General features: G+C 38.9%; 1 protein-coding gene across 10 annotated transcripts in view; it reads left to right on the top strand.

Annotated features, from left to right (window-relative positions):
• srcin1 (SRC kinase signaling inhibitor 1) overlaps window positions 1–23,023 on the top strand; it is a 112,750-nt gene that overhangs the window by 54,155 nt on the left and 35,572 nt on the right. For 9 of the 10 annotated variants that reach the window (XM_020705160.2, XM_023957431.1, XM_020705161.2 and 6 more), the window contains exons 2-4: window positions 10,504–10,533; window positions 11,354–11,709; window positions 16,014–16,040. In XM_020705160.2, coding sequence (XP_020560819.2) covers window positions 10,504–10,533; window positions 11,354–11,709; window positions 16,014–16,040 — 413 coding nt within the window. Of the gene's footprint in view, window positions 1–10,503; window positions 10,534–11,353; window positions 11,710–11,737; window positions 12,915–16,013; window positions 16,041–23,023 lie in introns of those variants that run through there. The other variant, XM_023957432.1, reaches the window with a different exon arrangement.

The following is a 23,023-nucleotide window of genomic DNA, read 5'->3' as shown; positions in this document are numbered from 1 at the left end:
GCATAGTGCTCATCTTTCTGGTATTGTCATATGACAATCTCGAATAATTAACTTTACATAAACAATGAAATGATGTACAGCTAAGTTTGGAGTTTTGCATTGCCTAAACGTCCTAGACAGATGCTTATTTTTTGTTTCCTTTGCACAACAAACTGGCTTTCATCACTTTTATGCTGTTTCCTGCTCTTTTGTTTGATTCTACCATAATTGAAGGTAGTTTCATTATTTCTATTCCTACGATTTTGCAGCAAAATCCTCAATTATTATCAGAGTTTCTCCTGCAGACAGCTCTAACATGTTGTTTGCAAATCTAAAAAAAACTGTTTATTTTTATTGAATTAGCTTTTAATTTATGGTTTATGCATTGATTTGAGTCAAAAAAGCAACCTCAGAAATTGTTGTGAAAACATTGGGCAAAGGACATTTGTACCATCTTTATGGTGACATGTGCAAAGCGTATGGGCTCTGCCATGGCCAATGGAACAGATAATGACTCATAAGGTCTGATTTGACATAGAGGCTCAGGCAACCTTGAAAGAGATCGTTTTTTATTACCAGTGACCTCCACCAGTGTTTTCTGTGACTCTCTCCTCTCATTATTTAGTTATGATGATCTTCCACTTTCGGCTTCTCCCATCAGGGGTCGCCACAGCGAACAAGTCGCATGGTAAATTTGGCAATGTTTTACGCCGGATGCCCTTCCTGACGCAACCTTCTCAAACCGGGCTTGGAACCGGCACAGAGGTAGAGAAGGGAACAGGGAGCAGCCCGGAGTCGAACCCTGGTTTCACGGACGGAAGGCGCCGCAAACCAGCACGAGCTAAACCGGCTCCCACTATTTAGTTATGATGATATCAATATTAAATATTTTGATGGTATTTTCATTCTAACTTCAGCTATATTTAAGAGTGGAAAGAGCCTTAATGGGACTTATCTTTGTTTGGAAACGCAGTGCTCGGCTCCATTGACTCTTTTATTCTGAAAGCAAGTTAACGGCAGGTGAAGAGTACAACAGGTGACGCGTTCCCCAGCTGCAGATTCGGTTTTCCATGCTTTGTTTTGTTGCTGCTTTCATCGCGTGGCTCAGTGGCTCAGCGGTGTGCTGCATCTTGCAGCTCTGCTGCCTTTGACTGAGCCTAAATATTGTTGTTATTTGGTTTGAACTATGAATACAAGGGAGGGAGTGATAAATCCACAATTTCAGTCTGGGTTCCAGGCGGCACTCACTGATTTGAAATACCTTGGAGTGAAAGCACCAAACCATACGTGGTACATTGTTGTATCTTTGCTTTTGCTCTGCATGGAGGAGGTCCACTGCAGAAAACGGTTGTATTACAGCAGCGCCGCATGCAAAGGAATAATGTACAGGCAGATGATAGGATTTGAGATCTGACTTGAGTATGGATCCACTCTGCTGCTGCCTGGCCTCTAATAACTTACCAGCACTGGACTCTGCACTGTTCCTGAAATTCTCCTTTGATCTCCATAAAGGCAGGATCAGACAGGAAGAGTTATTTCCAGCAGGAATCAATAGCGGATCAGATTTAGTGTGAGAGTTACTGTCAATTTAGATAGGATTAAGGAAGTCCAAACATTTCTTCTCCCACAACAAAAGACAGTGGTAGTACAGCAAATTTAAAAATCCAATTGAGGGCTTATTTTCCTGATACTTCATGATGTTTCCATGATAATTGTGTCATCGTTATTTTAGATTTTAAAAGTCTTAAGATCAGTCCCACTTTTTAAAACCCATTCTGATCGTCTTTTGATCTATTGTAAAAGCGTTCCCAGTGGTCTTTTAATTATGATTATGCTGTTTTTAGCTAAAATAGAATAACAATAATGTTGTGTCATTTTCACGAAGTAGTTTCTGCAGAGCGGTAGGAGTTATGGGTGGGACTGTTGGCACGAGACAACCCCCCCCCCTTCCGTCGACCAAAACAGCAATCTGTTTACGCTCTCCCGCTAGCTTACTGCCACTCACACCCCCAGCCGAGCATTAACAGAACAACAAAAATATCAAGTAATAATGGAGCTAATGGAGCCATCCAGTGAAACAGTTATGAGCCAGATGGCAGCTCAAATGGGAAAAACTAACATGGACTTCAAGTGGATGCATCAAAATGGAGCAATAAGGGGGACTCAAAACCTTGTTTTTAAATTGTGTTTTTTTCGTTTGCAAGTAATTCACAACAATTTGAATAAAGAAATTCCCAGAATTTCAATTTTAAGCTTAATTTCCTTTATATATGTCCTTTGTCATCAGAAAAATACAACATGTTTAACACACCAAAAACACAATTATTATCAGTTGGTCCTCAAATTAACTTGTGTACCCTTGAAGCTGCCCCTTTTTTTTTTTTTTACCTCATTTGTTTTATGTTTTTCTCCTTGTTAATCTATTTATAATTTTAGTTATATTTGTGGAAAAAAGTTTCATATTTTCATGGGCTGACATGAAAAAGATGAGGACAAATTCTCCTAGAATTTCAGAGCCCAAGGGGTTTACTTCAACTTGCTTCTTAGCTGTTGTTGACTGAAAGATTTCACAAAGTTGAGTTTGGGCACAAAACGCATCGAAATTGTTTCATCACTTTGATTTTTTTTTTTTTCTAGAGATGGTGTTTACTGTAGAACTGTACTTTTATGGGCTGACTTTAAATGAACCCCCTTATTTGTTATGCATCAGAGGCACAATTGCTCAAAAGTCAAACGAAGCTGCACTGCATCCTCCTTCAGTTGTGAACTTGTTTGAGTGAGGTTATGCTAGTGTAATGCCCTGTGGAGATGTGAGGTTCAGTCCCCTGTGGAGGAGCAACTCTTTGAAGCATCTCTTTGTGCAGGAATGTGTGGGGCTCCCACACTGTGCAAACATCTTCTTTTCCTCTCAACAAATCTTGCTTGTGTTCATCGGGTATCTTATTAATGTTAGCAGGGCGCTCCCCAATGAGGAAAACCCGGCAGCACAGACAAACCAGAAGTTTTTGTGCTCTGACTTTCCACAATCAACAACAGGCTACAACAAAAAAGGCGTTCTCTGATGTTTGTGGGATCCAAAACAAGCTGATCACTTTTTACCAGAAGTGAAACCAAGCTGCCTCCCACTTTCTAGCTGTCTCACCCTCTTCCCTAGTGTTTATCCTGCAGCTGAGTACTCACACATTTGTGGCTTCCAGCTTCAGACGGTCCCAGAGATGTTTCACTGGAGCAATGGCAAGCTCTAATTGCCTGAGTGTGCATCTTTGCGTATTAACAGCTGCCTGTCTGGATCTACATCACTGCTGGCTTCCTTCCTTGTATTCCCAAGTGTTCACCGAGGAAGTAAAGTTGAGGAAGAAGCAGCATTTATGGGTTTGCAAACCGATTATAAATGTACAGAGGTTAACAGTGGTTTGAGAGATTGTTGAGCTTTTGAATTAAATGAAATACTGAAATAACCACTGAGGGGAAGCCAGATCACTAAAGTTTAAACCATTGATATAAATAACATCTCATCAACAAATTATCAAAAATAATTGTGTTGCAGCCAGAGTGCTGCACTTGTTAGTTTTCATGTATGTGTCGCACATTCAAAAATACCCTGAATGCAGGTTCTTGAACGTGTCTTTATATGGTGTTTACACAGGAATGCCACTAGAGTATGTACCTGCAGTTGGAAGAGGCTTGGTGTCAAAGCCGTGCAAAGCTCTATTCCGATTACTGAAATACTTGATGTCATTTAATTCCAGCTGGGCACAAACTGAAATTTTTTATTTCTCCTCCATAATCAATTTTAAATGGTTGGCACATTTGTGAATTGAAAAAGACGCCACCCATGCGTCACTACAAATCGGAGTCCCCGATTGGTCAAAATTCAACTGGTTTGACATTCACAGACGTTCAATGGCTGCGGGTTTCACGCAGAGCCTGAAAAGGGACTTAATTATTTGAGTAGCAACGCATGTACATTAGTTTTGGACATGGAATCCCAAAATGCACATATATACAAGTTGTATATACACGCATGCTTGAACACGTGCTGAGGTTGGTGTGAATGCAGCAACAGACTGAGGTGGTCTCCCAGAGTTAAGCTGTCTGGAGCCTAATGGTTGTCTCTGTCTGTTAATACATCCTGCAGCACACACGTGCAAGCTGACCTGCACCGGATGGGTAGTGAGCTGCCCCCCCCCCCCCCCTTCCCTTATTTCTAAACTGTCTTCTGCTGTGGCAGTGCCTCTGATCCTTCCACGATTACTTTAATAGAGAGTAAAGTTTATCGCTCAGGCCTGCTAGGTTAAGTTAGTTTTTTCTTTCTTTTTATTTTCTTAGTTTTATCTAAATCTTCAGCACTTAAAGTGAACATCTAGTGAAATAAGTGTGAAGGAATAAGATAAAACAAATTGATTTTTTAGAATCAAATTTACAGTCATTGTTTGTTGCACAGGGAGTGAAATGTGGATGTTAGTTTTAAAGATGTGATCTGGTAAGTGTTGTCCCACAGAATCACCACTGCTAGGTTATAGGATTACACATAATAAAGGATAAATGATACTGCTGTATTTTTCAGAGTAAACATCTTTTTTTTTTCTTTTTTTTTTTTTTGCATAATTTGGCCAGGGGTGCGACTTATAATCAGCTGCAACTTATATGTGATAAAAAAAAAAAAAAACTGCTAGGGGCACTGTAGGTGTGTGTATCAGTATGACAGCAACATTCCAGTAGAAGAAGAAGCGTTGCAGTTTGATGCCGGCTTAGCGAAATTGTTTAAAAGCCACACAGAAGATGAAGAATTCAACAGATTTAGTAATTTGGAGTGACAAAAAGAGTTCAGTTGACTTGTTAAAATGATTTTATGCTACGGTTATCTGAGTAATTGTTCATATGTTGTGCTAATATGCTTGACACTTAGTCAATTTCTCTTATGTTTATTAAAGCTTAATAAGCATTAATGTGTTAAGGTAGTGAAGCGTATATATATTCAATCTATTAATGTTATTTTTTCCGTGATCATTTGCCTTTCACGATTAAATGTCTGTTCTGGTTCTAATATTTTGTTAAATAAATTTCTACCAAAGTGCAACTTATATTTGATCATATTTGATTTCATTTTACAACATTCCTTAAGGTGGCCGCACAAGCCTGCAAAGAGAACTGCAAAACACACCTGTGCTACCATCAAGATGCGGCCACACCTGTCTATGACTCACCATGAACTAAGAGAACACAAAAACCTGCTGGACCCACATGGGTCACCTGTACAGGTGCATGTGACTAGGGATAGGCATAAGAAAAAGTTTTGGAATAAATGAGCGTTTTCTGGTAGAAAGCTTTATTGTTTAAGTATTTTTTTGGATGATTAACATCCTCTATTTGTAATATGTAACACCCCAGTCTAGAATATGGTAAAAAATTAAACAATTTAGATGCCCTAATGACTCAAAAACCCCAGGAATTAAAGTAATCTGGAGTTTATTTACCAAAAAGCAACTGTTTACAAAAAATAATCAAGGACTAGGCCCTGAATGAACACAGAAAAAAATGTAGCTCTCCAATCCAAAAAGTACAAAAGAAAGAGTTATGTCCTCAGACGTAACATATCTAATTAAAATCAGCAGAGAAGTCACAGTTTTTCTACAAACTGCACAGATAATTCTATGGAAGGGTATTGTATTCTATCAAAAAAATGTTTGTGGATAAAGATGACCTTCAAATTAAATTGAAAAGGTTTCCGTGTAATGGTCATGATCAATTTTGTTTATGTGCTGGTCACGATGCAGCCAGTCTGTTGTGTTCTTCCTACTGACTTTAACCACAAACATTAGAGAGCAAAATGTTGGATGTAGTTCCATATACCAGGACGAACGGTGTATTTTTGTCTGTGGTGATGCAGAAAACGAGTTAAAGCCGGAGTTTTGCTGATGTGAAGCTGCAGAGGCAGGCAGGGACCGTCAATAAAGTTCACAAAAACACCCAGACTAACAAAAGCAATATCTCAGTAACCCACCCTAAATAATCTCAAAAACATCAGAAAAACTACAGATCTACAGAAATCGCTAATATCATTCCTCTGTCTCTTAAAGTGAACCAGCATGTTCGAGTAACATAAAGCGAATTCTGAAAAAAATTATAGCAAATTTTGAAAATATTGTTGCAAAGTTGACCCCACCCGCAACGTGAGCATACAGCAGGTCACCCGCGGACTTTGTTGTTTGTGCCCCATATTATTGTCGTCGGGATTGACTCATGAACAAAATAAATAAACAGTTCATACTGGTGAATATTTAATCCTTCCCCAGTGTTTTGGTCTGTAATGATTGTATATAAAGTAAGTAGGAAGGACAAAATAGACTGACATTATTACATAAACAAAGTGGATTGTGTCTGTGACATGAACATATTATGGCTTTTCAACTTTTACCACAGCTCATCTTATAGTTGTCATGAGCAGAGGAGGTCAGAACCCAGCCTGTTTGTAGTTCGTGCTTTTGTAGTCCTTAAAAATTACGGAAATCATTTGAACGGAGATCACCCGTTTTTTGTTTTTGTTTTTGAACAAACAAAAAAATATATTTGTTTTAAATTGAATTCAATATGCTTCCATACAATTCTCTGTGCAGGTTGGAGAAAAAACTGTGGCTACTCTGCTGAGTTTATTTAGATCTGTTACGTCTGAGGACATAACTCTCTCTTTTTTTTTAATACCTTAAGATATACCTTTTTAATACCTTAATACCTTAATACCTTTTAGATTGGAGAGCTTTTTCTGTGTTCATACAGGCCCTAGTCCTTTTTTTGTAACCCTTGTGCTATCTTAGATGACCCCACCCTTGCATTGATGTGTTCTCCCTACCATGACAAAGGTGGACAAAGGTGGAAAGATTTCAGGTAATCCATGGACACCAGTGAAAATCACAAATAATTGAAGAAAAAGGGTTCAGCGCATTGTCTAGTGGGTCTAGATGACCCAACTCTCAACATTAAAGTGCCTAGGATAGAACAAGGGTATAATGTTCTACTTTTCCCATTTTTTACCAGGCAAACCTGAATTAAGTAGACACTTTTGTATGATGCTGCGCAAAATACTTGTGATACAGGGTTCACAAGGAGATCAACAGCCTCGATCAGAAAAGAATATTCTCTGCCATCCTGATTGTTTTGCCTCTTGTGTGTTGTTTTATGATTTAATTTATAAAATATTGAACTGTTGTATTAAATCCTCTAACAGTCTTTGGGTCAGGCTTTTTTTTTTCTTGAAGCCTATAGAGGAGTTGGATTTTTGCTGCTTTCAGCTGCTTCTGCTCAGTTTTCCTTTGGTCTCCTGGTCCCATCCACCCTGTTCTGTCACAACTGGGACTCCGTGAGAAGCTGGGTCATGTTGGTGGTACAGGCTTTGTCAGTGGAAAAAGACAATTTTTCTTAGAGGGCGCATCTTTTTGCAGATTCCTTGAGGGAAAAAGTTTCCCCTCTTGAAAATTACAAATCCTTTTTTTTTTAGTGGAAGAACAAAACACAGGCTGTTGTAATTGCAGTTAAGCAGAAAGTTTTTAATTTAATTGTCTCTATGTTTTTGTTATTTTTGTGATTTTTTTGTTTTTTTTCATCAGAATGATAGCTATTTCTATGAACAATTAATTGGATGCAACAGAGAAAATTCAGAATGTCATTTAACTATTAAGCAAATCAAGTGATTCCAGGACTGTGGAGAAAATAAGCTGACAATTCAGTCATTAAGAACCTCCTGCAGATAGTTGTGCAGATATTTGTGTTTTTTCAAGATTTTCTAGTATTTTTTGCATCTTAATCTTATACAGTAGATACAATATTGGTATCTTCACCCCAAAATGTTCAACTGGTAGCCTCTAACTGCAGCAGCACATGTGACAAAAGGCATAGTGAAATGTTTGAAGTGGCTGTGAAATTAGATTCAAGTTCCAAGAGCAGTAGCCTGTAGCTTTCTTATCATTCTCTGTGAGATGAAGTCTCTTACACCCTCCCCTCCCTCTGACCCACTCGTTTTACACCCTCAAAATTTAAAGCTTCGCTGCCTGCCACTTGCAAATCCATCAAAGTAACCAAACCACTCTCCCCGATTTTCTATACCACATAAATATGCATATTATGGGCTGCATCCCCGATTTCTGACATGAAAGTCCAAAAGCTGTGGGTTGCTGAGAGGAGAGCTGAGGAAAAAAAACTGTCTGAGGTATATGTGGTTCAGGATTTGGCTGCGGCGATGCTGAATTTATAATGTGTGTTTTGTGGGTGGGTTTGTAAAGACTTCCTGTCATCAGCTGAAATCTTTAATGCATAAATAATCCACTGAAAGTGGGGAAAACAGAAAACTGAAGAAGGAAAAAGTTGTGGCTCACTGAAGATAAAGAATTATATAAGAAAAATATATGTAATTGTTTTCAAAACAGCAAAAATGCCACAATTTTGTGTATTTTAATAAGTCACTAATATGGATAAGGTTTCAGTATTTTTTGTTTTAGTCAAGTTGCACAGTTTTCTTGATTCCTTTTTTCCCCTGTAGTTGTTTTTTTTTTTCTTGTAATGGCGATTTCCCCTCTTTATTCATCTTTACTTATCTCTCAGCTCCCACCACAGCAGCTTTTTTTTAAAACTTAGGTGGGTTAATGCGCTTGACCATGCCTACTATCTTTGCAGGAAAGCCCAAACCTCATTGCCTGGGCTCACAGATCCCATCTTTTCCCATCCAGGCGTCTGTTGTCAGTCAGCTCCTCTTTCTCGTTCTAGTTTGACAAGCTGCCTACCTGTCCTCTGAAAGAGCATTTAATTTGAAACCAACTCCTCAACTGATGCTGCCTTCATGTTAGCCCTGATTGTTTCTGCTCTGCCAGGATTATTAGTTATGTGTAAATATATTCACTGCAATGGGCAAAAGTCATAGAATGGATCTTGCTTCAACTGTTGATTCTACCTACTTCCCACACAGCTTTAGCTCCTTGTATTTAAAATGAGGCTTTGTTTGCAGCCTTGCAAAGTGTCTTCACACTCCGCAGTGTGATTTTTTTTTTTTAGAACATGTTTTAAATTATAGATGAGGGAAGCAGGGTTTATTGTTGTTGCCACATTTTTGCATATTTTCTATTTGCATAACACTTATGTGATGTTATGTGGTGTAGTGAGTAAAACATTTTACTTCTTACATTTTTATAAGTACCTCATAGTTTTATAATGACATTTGTTACTTTTCCTTTTATGAAACACCAACTTTATTGTTTTGCTGTAGCATTTCCACATTACGTCTAAATCTTAAAAAATCTTTAAATCTTCGAAAAAGTGTACAGTAATCTTGCATATTTGTCAGATTTTTTAGCCTGTTTGTGTATCCTTTTAGCTTTCTAGTTGTAAAATTGATCTGCTAAATACGCTTTAATTAGAATACCTCTGGTGTAAATGCATGTTAACCGTGTTGTAGTGTTACATTTCGGATTCATTTTCCATAAAAAAAAACGTTTTGAGAGGCTTATTTTAAGACATTTTGAGACACTTGTTCTCTGTTTGTGCTTCTTTTTATGAAAAAGAATACTACAGTGGAACTTGGAAGGAGCTTTAAGGTTCATTTTCTCTATAAATATACATATATTTTTGGCTGTTTTTTTTTGCTTTCTTCCTATAATTGTAATGGGACACCAGAGTCTGACCCTCGTTCACTGATGCGCAATAGACTAATGAAATGTAAGGTAGGGATCTGGGAGAATTAGAATTAGAAGGGTCCAGATGAATACGTCCGACCACCTCAGAGTGCAGTGAAAAGCTCAATGCTAACATTATTAGCCGAGAGGTCACTCCACCCCGCTCAGTTCATCGGTACTTCATAATGCCAAGGATGTCGTGGAACTGCAGATATCTCACTGACACCTATAATGTGTTAAGAAGTGAGTTGAAAATGTGGCGTTAAGACAGTTTCTTTGCTTTGAGGTTAGCCCGTTGGAGTGTTGCAGCCTCCTTGTGGCCGGTTTAATCCTTTCCAGAGTGTTTATCAGCAGTCTATGTGTTGCCTCTGCCCTGAAGAGCCTTCTGCTGCTTACTCGCCCAGCTCCTCCTAATGCTGCTGATGAGAATTTAATGTACAGATGCTTTGCCTCATCCAGCTATCAGGCCTCATCACTTTGAGCACTCTTACTTTACTCAGTGTTAGTTTTACTGTCAATTTCTGAATTAATTGCTTGTCTAATTGCAGAATTTTTTGCTTTTGGGGTCCAAGTTTGACTGTGCGACAATTTTTTTTCACAAAAACCCTTTGAGGTTGCTAAGATCTATCATTACACAAGTTATTATGAGGCACGGTCACCTTCCATGTAATCATTTCTCTATATGTCAACCCTTATGGATTCATTATAATGCTTATATAATGAATTAACCAGTTGCAGTCCAGAATAAAGAGCTATTCTTTCCCGATAGCACTTTTCTGGCACCCATGTTACCATGCTCTGTTGTGTTTGCTTGCACACCAGTGCTCAAATGCACAAATTAACCATTGGCATGTCTCTCTTTTAGCCAACTCTGGGGTCTGCTATCCCAAGCAAGGTAACTCGCCACACAACCGGCTTTCTAATCACATCTTAACTCCATTTTCATTCCAGTCACACATTTTTGTGTAAACATTCTGTCCCCTACCAAACGTCTCTGGCCTCTTCTTCTTATTTTTTATTTTTTATGTCCACCTTGAAGTGTAAGATAAAGCATTTAAAAAAAAAGGCCACTTGCTGTCAGCCTGATGGGAGTTCTCAAACATTAACAGAAGGGATCTGGAAAGATGGTGAGAGCACAGAAAATGTATCAGATGGTGTTAAGAGAGACGGATTGAAGGCCTGGAGTTACTTTGAAAAGCAAGAACACTTGTAGATTTTGAACAACTGTTACTTCGTCTTCCCACCTGACTTTCAATGGCCTCAATTTCATTACTCTGTTTCTCAAGAAAACAATGACAGCACCTTGCTGACAAACCACCATTTTACAATGAAGAGTCCCACAGAAAGGATTCCGTTTGAAACCCTTTCTTTGATCAGTTGGAGAAATGTTTTATTTTTATCGTTTTTCTTTCTTTGAGAACTTCAAATCGATCTCTCCAAGGAGCTGCTCCATTGTGGTGGCAAATAGTCTAACATCCATCCCTTTTTTTTCTGTCTCTCTTCTGTCCCTGCTGTGCCTATTTTTCTACTCAACCTCTCCATGCTGCATTTGTTTCCACTTTTGTACGCCTGCTGTGTGTCCCCACCCTGAAATCTTTCTGCATGCTCCGGGGTTTGGTGATTTACTTTTCTCCTGCACACCTTCTACCCTCCCTTTCCTCTTTTCCTTACTTTTTCCTCATCCTTCTTCTCCATCCTCTTTCCTCATCCTCCAGATCCTGAGCGTGGTGGCAGTCACATGATCTCCACAGATGATCTGGAATATCCAAGAGAGTACCGGACGCTGGGGAACAGCGCTCGCCGCTTCTCCAATGTGGGCCTGGTGCATACGTCGGAGCACCGCCACACGGTCAGTGCCGCCCAGAGCCTGGAGGCTCTCACCAACCTGCACAAGGCTGACATGGAACGCAAGAGGGACGCTTTCATGGATCATCTCAAAAGCAAGTACCAACAGCAGCAGCAGCAGCAGCAACTGCAGCATCCACACCACAGCCCCCACCACAACCCACCATCACCCTCACCCTCCCACGCCAGCATGAGGGGCACATCAGAGCGCTCTGCACGAGAACAGGTAATCAGTGCTCCAATATTACTGTCCGTTTACGTTTACATCTCTTTTTTACTACCGTTGTGAGTAACTTATGGTATTCTTGAAGCATGTTTCTCCTCATACCAGTGCTTGGAAAGTGGTTGACCCCTAAATCTATAATGGAGACAAATGGATGTTTCAGCAATAAGGCAAAAATCCAGATGAAGCACTACGTGACATTTCATATACAAGTCTGCCCATAATTAACATCCAAAGTGAACTCAAGTGTTCCAAACTGCCTATTCTGTGCACTTCTGTTGGCAGATCCTGCAGGATTTAACACAAAGGAATCAAAGTGGTGATAACTCCGCCTGCTTGTCCATGTTTTGTCTTAAAGGCTCTTTATAATACAGACAGTTTTACAACTTACTTCCCACTCTGTGACGCCGTTCTGTCTCTTGAATGCACTCAAAGATAACATGCTATGCACAAAACGTGCTCTCACTTGTTTTTTACTTGAGCGCCACTGCTGTGAGTGAAGGGGGGGGGGGGAATTCAGCGTAATGACGTGACAGAAAAGCACATGAGGGGGCAGAGAATGGAAAAGGAAGAGGGAAAGAGAGCTTGTGAAAGACAGGTGGAGTCCTGGTTGCCGTAGCAACCTCTCCCATATATGGCAAGCGGGGATATCGCATTGCAAAGGTCAGGTTGTGTTGAGAAGAAGGAATTGAACAAAAATGGAGAGAAGAGAACGACTAATGAATAGAAGATGGCAGGAATTTAAAGGTTTCCTTTTTTTTTTTTTTGAAGCTGCAGCCTGAATAGTGGACAGATCCTGACGTGACAGGGCTTTTTTTTTTATTGCGCTGGGCAGGAGGCAGCAAAGCCCAGGATTCCTTGTCATCTTGTGGATGAGAAGAGCATGGACAGCGAGGAAGCCAGGAGGGAGCAGGAGGGGAGCACAGCAGCTACTCAAGCAGCCCGCTGATCAATTAGCCAGCAGCAGCGAGACCCAACCACCCATCTGTGACAGAGTCAATCGGCTGGTGTTGTAATGAATTAAATAAAGACTTTCCGCCGCATGTGCTACTGTAGAGCGATACAGAGAGAGAGTGACTGAGCAAGAGGGAGGTGGGTTAAAGGAGCATAAGGGAGGGAGAGACGGGCAAAGTCGCAATGAGGATTTGCTGCACCTGATGGACAGTCTGGGATGACTGGAGGGGTGGACTGGTACAGGTGCACTGCAGGTGAGATGGGAGCCAAAGGCTGCTGTGAACAAGTGTGTACGTGAGAGAGATGTGCCAGCTTGGATTGGATTCCACGGCTGTTGTGTTTGTTGCGGTTGTTGTGGTGACAGAGTGCATATGTTCAGCAGAGAGGAGCCCAGACGTGATGAAAGCGGCATGGATCAGAGTACATGCTGTGCATGGAGATTTCTGCAGGTCCGTTGGATTGAGAGCTTTTTTGCAGATCATGTCTGTGTGTTTTGAGGACAAAAGCAAAAACAAAGAAAGGTCTTCTGCAGCACACACTCAGGCGATTTAGTGGCAGAAAGAGTGGGATTGACTGACGGTGGGGGGGGGCGTGGATGCAGAAAGGATGACGACATAACAGAGTGAGAGTAGCTGGAGGAGGGGTGGAGTGAGTGCAGTTCGCTTTACATGCAGGTCAGGTAATGCAGGGCTCCACTCGTTGAGGATGCATCCCCCCGTTGAAGTTCTATGGCATACGACCAGGCAGTGCACATGTATAGTAATGTACATGCGAACAGAATCGAAAATCACATTTGACCTTCCAGGTTTGATCTGAGATTCCTTGAATTCCCTACGGTTTTAATTAGGTTTGAGTTTAAAAAAAATAATTAGATGTACATCTAAGCTATGTCTCCCAATTGCATTTGCAGCTGTGTGGAGATAACAAGCATCAATACGGGATGGAGAAGATGTGCTTTGATTGCACTGATGATTGCAAACATTAGGAACATTAGGAAAGAGTCAAAGTGACACTTAAATAAGTTCTCTGCAGCCCACATGTTCACAGTTTGGTTTGCAATTCAAAGTCCAGACTTTGTTTATTTGCTTCTGTTTATCTGCAACAGTGTCAAGCGGCTGAAAATATCGATCCAGCCACATTAACACACACACACACAGACACACAAAAGCACAAATTGCATTTCTACCATTACAGCCAGCCTCCACACTCGTTTAGTTTTGTGGAAACACATTTTTTTATTGTTGTCTCGGTAAGTAATTAGCAATTATTTATAATGCATCAGTGGTGACCCAGAGCTGCTGTTATCTGGACAGACTGTCAGTGATGATGTTGAGTGAATGAATGACTGGTGTATGATGGGGGCGGACTTCAACCCTGAACTTGACCCACTTTATCAATGACCTCTTTGGAGAGACCCTTATGGGAAGGTGGAAATCATTTACAAGCTTACAAAGAACCAGTTAAGTTCATTAAATGAATCACTTCTAACCAACACAAACGTGATACAAGGACTTCAATGGATATCAACATATGCAACTATAAGTAAAAAAAAAAAAAAGAGGCTAGGCACCTTACAGAGCTGTTTCTTTGTGGCTCCTCCCACTTTCCAAAAACTCACAATGCTTCGCACAACCAGGATGGATAGACCAATCCCCCTGACTCTTTGGAAAGTTTTATTTGCCGTGACAAAGTTTGCTGATAAGTTCCAAAGGTTTGCATTTTTCTGACTGCGGTGAGTTTGTCACCATATTTGAGAAAAAAATATTACAGAACGTAGAAACGAAAGGTAAAATTGTTTAAATAACTCCTTTGAATAATCAAATTATTAATTTTGCAACTTCTTAACTCATTGCTCTTACCTGTAGAGCTTTGGTGAAAAACAAATTCACACTTTTTAAGAGTCGTTTATCGTATTTTAAACCTACTCAAGCTACTACACATAATCCAAAATGTATGTTTTTTTGAGGATGCCTTTTTATTTTAGTAAGAATCCCTTCAATCTCTCCAGTCAGTTAGTGGATGAAAACTACAGGTAAATTTATAACAAATACTCAGCATCAAATGGCAAAAAATAAATGAAGAGCATCTTAGAAATAATGTCTTTTCTAAGATAATCTTACTGGCAAGAGGTCTTCCAAATCATGTTAAGTTGTTTTAAAAAATTGACAGTTTTCCTCAAAAGAAGACATCAGAACTCCTCCTGTGAATCCTGCTTGGAGATCCAGATACTGCTGGAACACTGCAGGTGGTTAGCTTCACTTCAGAAAGTTGTTCTTCAACAGCAGTTTCACTAAAGTTGTTGAATGTATTGTTATTGGAATGACTAGTGGTGCTGCCAAAGACTATAAAACACTAAAACACCCCTTATCTGCTGACAAGGAGTTTAGAGGATAAATGGTTGGAAGAAGTAGTTTTTTTATATATTGTTTTTACCACAAAACAAAAAATATGAAAACTGAGTTGAACCCTGGCAGGAAATCGGTGGCAGAGTAGTTTAAAAAGAAAAAAATAATAATAATATTAGGGATCTTTAGATTTAAAAAAAAAATACATTTTCTTTTATTTACCACCATTATATGTTAATTTATCAGTCAGAAAATCATTATCTTTGAGGTTTTAAAGTTCTGAAATTCTGCTGAGCTTCGCCTGTCACTTTCCCCTTTTATTTATTTTTCCTTCTTCCTGCTTAGACTTATATTGGGTTTGCCGAGGAGAGGCTGAATGAACTGAGAATTGCCTGCAGATAAGAATAAGAAGTAGAGTAAGAGTTTGGATTAGAATTAAAATTCATGAACCCAATCTTTTTTTTTTTTAATACTCCATGTCAGTTTTGAGGTATTTGGGCCATCCGTGGCTTGGCCTGGGTTTAAACTTGGGGTAATTATGTCTTAATCGAAGGCTCATTTCCTGAGGCTTTTCGCCGTCTCTTACGTATCAGAGAAGGAGGAAGAACAAGTAGATGAGCGATGTCGCGTTCACTGAGTGAAAAAAGCAGGTGAGACCGATAAAAGGATGGACGAAGAATGAGAGAAATGTGAGCTGGAGGGAGAGGGACGGGAGAGAAGGCTGACATTACGAAAGCTGCTGCTTGATTCGATTTCACTCTTTTACTTTCTAACAGTGCAGTTTTATTTCAGGAAAACTGAAACATGATGCCTACTAAACACATTAGACACCACTGTCAACCCATCTAAGCTCTTGGAGTCGGAATATTGGGGGGGGGGCGTAGTTAAAAAGGAAGCATTTAACTTGTCCATAGCTTTTTTTCATTTTATTATTTATCTTAGAAAAGTAATTTTTCACTTTTTTTCTCCTACCCACCCCTCTTTTGTGTTCTTCATAAAACGTCACAGCAACAACCCAACTACTGGAGCTTTAAGGTCAGTGCAGCTTCTAATAATTCTCTGAGTCTGTCTTCAGTCCATTGTGTTTGTGTTTTTGTTTTGTGGAGTTGCTTCCACCTCTCTGTCCTCATGGTCCTCTTTGTCATGCAGTTTCCGGCTCTCCTGGCATCTTTTGGTTCTCTGGGAAGGGTTTTTGCGTGCTTCCAAATTTGATTTCAATTTGTGGCATAGCTATGAAAAGCTGTATGAACTTCTTCAATGTCATTTATTCTGTGTGATATGAGTCTCTGTGTTGGCCAGTTGGCCTCAGCAAAGCCTCAAAGGTTTACCGACTGATCAGTTAAAAGGAAGGTGCTGTGAGGGTTTCACTAATAATGTGTCCGACTGAAAGCAATGGCCAGATAAAAAACTCTTCTGAAATGTGTTTTCTGTAATTGCTTATTTAGGACCATTAACCTCTGTGCTCCAACTCGACTGACTCAATAAAACAAAAATGGTGTTTTGTGGAAAAGTGCTCAGTAGTGCAGATTCTTCTAAAGTTTTAGTGGCATTATAATTTGGGAGAAATAAAAATCCAGACCCATTGGGCATGGTAATACAACCCCAACCCCCCCAAAAGAAAAGTAAAACATATTTATGGAATGACACATAAATCTGTTGTAAAACTAACATTTCTCATGGTAAAGACAAGTGTAAGTAACCATATGCAGCTTTTCAATATTGATCAAACTTTCAAAATGGATTACATAAAAGAAAATGCTACAAAAAGGTCAGAAAAAATGGTATTTACCAACATCAGACACATGTAGCTTTGAAAATAACGTTTTTAGTCAAGGAGAAATATGGATTTAAATCTAAATTTATTACATGTTTCAGTTGGATTTTAGATTTTGGGTCTCATATTTAATTTTTTTTTGGAATAGGCCAAACCTTTTGAAAAATCTCTATATCAGCGCACTGCAAATTACAACTCTGTTTAGAATTTGGTTTACCTGTAGAACAAATTTGATAAGAAACAATCTCATGAGGCCCTGCGTTTGATATAAAACTCTTTTACAGTGAAAGTTAGTATTAGACATGCCAGTAGATTTCAAACTTCCACGCTTGACTCAAAAACATGTTTCCTCATGTTTATTTTTCTTTTCAGCTGCTACAGCTTATTAGATCTATAGCAATGTGAGAAAGCCAGTGGTTCTATGCATTAGAAACTGATGGTTTTCTGAAGGTGACTCTCTACAGGCGCTTTATAAGTCCGGAAAAATGTCGTGGGAAAAGTTTAGGACAAAAGTTAAAAGTTGAATGAGGACAGAATGATCAGACGTGAGTTACAGATCTTTTTAAAGATCTGTTTTCAATAACAATAGTTTGAGGATGAGCAAAACATGGAGTCGTGATGCTGAAATGCAGAGAATGGGAGCGCAGACAACGCGTCTAGATTTAATCCTGTCAGAAGAGACTGATGCAGAGGCTGATTTATTTATGGAAGGCACCTCTGCAAGAACCAGAAGCAAAAGATGGAAAAAAAAGTGGGAAAAAATATAAAAGGAAGACAAAGCTGAGGGTAGGCGGCTTGATGAGTTAAGGCATCAATAAGAGAAGCAACACAATGTCAAAGAAATGGAAATGTGGAAAAAAGTTAGTCATTCTCCATTCAGTTTCTCTAGAAACTTGAATTCAGACACATCAAGCTGTGTTTGACGTTTCCATATTTAGTCTTGGTAAAGTAGAAAATCACACCACATGAAAACTTAACGTATGACTTTTGACATAAGCCTAAAAGCAGCTTTTTTAGTGGACAATCTCACCAAATCCCAAAGCATGCTGGATTTTGTGCAGTTCAGCCACGTTTCTTTCAGTTGTTTTATGTTAATAAACAACTGAAGGTAAATATAATGGGAGACTTAGCCTTACCTTTAGATTGAAAACTGAATTTATAACCTCATCTCACACTGCACAACATTATACATCGTTACTCATAAGGTTAATTCAAATATGATTGCCATCTATTCAGCGACGTCAACATAATAGAGAAAGATTTATCATTTAAAAATCAAAAATAAATAAAACAGCATTTAAAATACCTTAACCTCTATACTTTTTTTGTGTGCTGCAAATGTCATGAGTCAAGGCAACAGTTTAGATATGAAATTTCATGTTGTGCCCTTGAAATATTAAAGCCAGCTCATTAATGTTTATGACAGATGGGCCGTTGAACCTTCAGGCGGTTAATGGAGCGTCATGACCCTCACCAAACACGTCAAACAGCATACAATTTGACAAGAAAATAGGCTTTCGGGAACAATTCTGCTCAAGAATATGCTTGAACTCGGAGGACATGGGAGAGATAAATTAACATTTTATTTGATGAAGTAGCCAGGAAAACGTTTGATTACAGCAAGCTTGTATATTTAATCGGTGATTCAATTGCAAACACAGATTTAAGCTGGTATTTAGTGGAAGAAAATCTTATTCTTTGTTACTTCTACAACATAAACATGAAAGAATATAGATTTCTATCAAATCAAAACTACATTTATAAAGCACTTTTCATATTAAAATATAACACAAAGTGCTTTACATTAAAACACAACAACATACAAAAACAAGCATGAGGATTAAAATAAACAAGCACTAAAATTAAAAATAGGGCCCCCCTCCCTGTACCTAGCCCCCCACTCCTTTTACAGCTCCCACCCCCTAACTGATGGGGAAAGACAATGAGAAATAGGCTGAGCACGAAAACAAGATGTTGGAAGTGCTGATGATTGGAACCTCCCTCTCTGTGAATAGCTGCATAATCAGCCAAATGCAGCATCACAGGCGGTGACCGCTCCACCACAGCCAAGTAACAGCAACCGATCCAGAAGGAGAGGTCCCAACTGAGGAAGCACTGAAAATAAAAATGACAATGAAAAAGTAAACATATTGATAAAAACAATAAAACATTGAAATAAGGTAAATTAAAATACCGCGTTAAAAATCTAGTTCAAGTTCATAAAACAAGAGAAAATGGATAAATAAATAAATAAGTAAATAAATAATGAAATAAAAGTACTAAAAAATTAGCAAAATGCCAGGTTAAAAAGATGGGTCTTGAGCCTTTTCTTGAAAGCATTAATGCTCTCTGCGGCTCTCAGGTCCTCTGGCAGACTGTTCCATAAACGGGGGCCATAGTGCTGAAATGCAGCCTCTCCATTGGTTTTGGTTTTTACAATCAGAATGGTTAACAGACCAGTGAGTATCTCAGGGTCCGCGAGGGTTCATACTTTACTAAAAGATCTGATAAATAGGAAGGCGCAAGACCATTAAGACATTTAAAAACTGTTAAAAGTATCTTAAAATCAATCTCCATATGGGGAGCCAATGCAAGGATTTTAAAATTGGGGTGATGTGAGCCCGCCTTGCTGAACTCGTGCAGCAGAATTTTGGAGAAGCTGAAGGTTCCTAATGTTGGTTTTTGGAAGACCGGCAAGCAGAGCGTTGCAGTAATCAATTTTACTCACGCTTTTTCCTACATGTATGTCAAATAGTGCTGTATGCGATGGAGATGTCAATTTCCATGCGGGAACCTCCCAAAGGGATAAATAAAGTTGTCTATTCTATTCTATTCTATTCTATTCTATTCTATTCTATTCTATTCTATTCTATTCTATTCTATTCTATTCTATTCTATTCTATTCTATTCTATTCTAAAAGCATGCATTAGCACCTCCATATTAGCAAGAGAGAGTTTTGGGCGGGCCCTAGCCAGATTTCTAAGATGATAAAAACCAGTTTTAACCACCTGTTTTATATGGGTGATAAAAGTTAGCTTAGAGTAGAAGATAACACCCAAGTTTCTGACTATTTCTGAATGACTCAATGAAAGTCCCTGTAGCTTCAGAAACTGTTTCTCTCTCTTGGCTTCAGGACCGATAACTTAAATTTCAGTTTTTTCCTGGTTGAGCTGGAGAAAATTATTTGCCATCCATAATTTCACATCTAAAATACAGTTTAAAAATTGCTTCTATTGGTCTTGTGTCATTAGGAGACATAGCTATGTACAGCTGGGTATCATCAGCATAGCTATGAAAAATGAAGTTTTGGCTCCTGATGACATTCCCCAGAAGAAACATGTAAATGTTAAAAAACAAGGGGGCAAGGATGGAACCTTGAGGCACACCACAATTAATTTCATGGACCCCAGAAAAGTGTGTTTCCATGCTTACTATAAAGTTTCTCTCCATGAGATACGATTTGAACCCCCATTTGTGTGCATGTTTCTGTGTTTAGGTGTTGAAACACTGTTTTTAGTGTCTGCAATCAAAGAAAAAGATATAGTGGAAGGCGTGTTGAGTTTAATGCAACTTATAGCCTCAGGTCTGTTGTCAGGCCACCTTGTCCTACTTTCTACACTGTTGTTTTTTTTTCTTAGATCATCTTGTTCCCTGTTTGCTAGAATGCTCTGCTCTGGCTTTGTAAGAGGACTTTTCAACAGAAGCTGAGTGTCGTTGAAAAAATTACTCTCAAGGAAAAGGTTTTGGTGGCAAGAGACACCACTACCTGCCTAGCAGTGATGTTTCCAGCCATTTATCAATTCATACAGCTTTCCAGATGCATGAGCAGATGGTGTCTTTGCATATATTATTTACAATTTAAAATTACTGCAGAGAGACGTTTTCATTTGGTATCTAATCTGAAATGCAACCATGGAAATCAGAGTTTGGAAAATGTAACAAGGTAAATAACCCGTGGACATATATAAAATAACAGCAGGTGCACGACTCCTGAACAGCCTTACGCTGTGAATTTATTCTATTGTTAAGCAGCACATTGTTTAGAACAGTGGTTCAAACCCCCTAACCAGACAGCTTTATTTACTCTGCACCCTAGCTGCAACAATTTGAAGACATTTACCGGTACGTAGAAACAAAAAGCTCAGGCAGCAATAAAAGAACAATCAAACGTTTCAGTTAATTGAAAATGATAAAGTGGGATTGCAGCATTTAAAACAATTAAATAATTATAGGGGAAAATAAATTATTTTATTGGCTAACTCAGGCAGCTGCTTTTATTTGTACATTTGAAATGTAATACATTTTTACCGAATCTTCAGGTTATAATTACCTCTTCTATACTGACAGAGGATGTGTGACCTTATTACAGTCAGCTTGTAAATCCAAAAACTTCTTCAATAACTAAATTACCATTCCCACAAAAACACCTATCATGTTCCTCGGTATACATGAGTCCAGCTGTAAAAGTGACAACTCATTTTTTGCTGTGGTTTAAGTGAGTTTCTCTTGGTCAGTCTCGGTTGCCTGGAAACAGCTCAGCTGCAATCCATATCCAGTTTTACTGCTTTTTCTTGTTTCAGCTCAGTCGAGCAGACTGTCTTCCTATTTAGACATAAGAGTGTTTTTTTATATAGGAGATACACTAAGTTCTGTTTAAAATTGTTACTAAAAATATGAAGTACTACAGGGATTCAGAGCACAGTCATCAAACCTTCGCAGTTTCACCAAATGTCCTCCTTTTATTTACCATCATTGGACAGAGGGGCCATAAGGTGTTTTCACTGCAGTTTGTGGTGCCCCCACCATCAATTCCACTGGCTGCATTGTTGCTCGCTGTGGTCAATGTTTAGATAAACGACCCTATTAGAAATCATGGTGGGGATTATCTGTCAGCACCACGGTTTCCATCTGTGCTCGAACATTGTCTTCCACCACCATCTCTGGACTCTGTGTGGGCGTAGAACTAAATTATGCACGATCGTGTCGAAAGGGCTGTAACAATACATTAGGAGGGTTGTATATTACAGTGTAAACACACAGCACATGTGAAAGCATACAGTAATGTAAGAGCACAGTGGAGGTCCCGCCTACAGTTTAGGTACAGCTTCCTGTGATGCACATTATTTCGTCAGCAAAACAAGCCGAGGCTGATGTTGTGTGATTAGTGTTACATCTGATGAGAGACGGGAGCAAAAGTAAGAATCCATACATTAAATATTTCACCTTCTTCATCAGTTTTTGCAAACATCAGCTGCTCCCCAAAGCGGAAATCAGATGAAAGGCAGTTTATTCCTCAACACTCCAATAAAAAGTCAGACTAATCGAATCCCTTACTTTGTTCTTTTGCCAGTGTAATTCTGTGAAGTTGCTTTAAATGCCACAAAACGTGCGTGTTCTTCGGCCTCTGTTAGCCTCCATCAGAATTCCTCTGTGATTCTCCAAATTGAGTGTTCTTATTGCTGTCGGCTGCAGGTATGACACTAACTACATTGCACGTTTCCTGACTTCAAAAGGAAAACACATCCCTTAAGTATTGAATTCATTGCCTCTGACAAATAGAGAATGGCTCCGAACTTGAAATGACATTTCTTTGTTCTTTAAGAAGAACCCTGCTGAGTGGAGCTGAGGTGCAGAACATTGTGGAAACAAAGTGTGTATTGTCAGTATTTCTTATGTTTGAAGAGCTTGTATGCAGTTTGACATGAATAATAATAATGAATATTGCCAGTCATTGTTTCGTTGGGTGCAAAAGAGATTTATTGTTGAAAATCTAGCTTAAAAAATATTGACAGTCAACCAAAGCAGCTGAAATCCTCTGAACATTGACTCTTGGAACTGTGCTTTGCTACTTTTAATTTAAATGTGGGTCCTGTGTATTGACTTTGTATCAGAAAACTTTTAGAGTTCATTAATTTTTCCAAAAAGAAAACCATGGATGTGTAGCAAAAAAATACCTTTTGGCTTTTTTCCGTAGGTAATTTTTAAGGATTTTCATCTTTTTATATTGCAGTTTTTTTGCTTCCTATCGCATTTTTTTGCCAATTCTTTGGTTATTTTTCCCTTAAAATCCCATCAAATCTCACTTAGGATTGTTGTTTGCTAAAAAGGCAAAAGTAAACAAAGCTTTGGAGGTTTAGACTATGCAAGCAGGAGTAGATTGATCTTTACCATTTTTGTCAGTGCACCTGTGTTCCAAAGTAAAAAAAAAACATAGCCAAGACTAAAATTAACACATTTGCCGTG

Source organism: Oryzias latipes, chromosome 8 (assembly GCF_002234675.1).
Source record: "Oryzias latipes chromosome 8, ASM223467v1".
Classification (NCBI taxonomy): Eukaryota; Metazoa; Chordata; class Actinopteri; order Beloniformes; family Adrianichthyidae; genus Oryzias; species Oryzias latipes.
The sequence above is the reverse complement of the archived record's forward strand: the minus strand, read 5'-3'. Positions and strand labels throughout refer to the sequence as shown.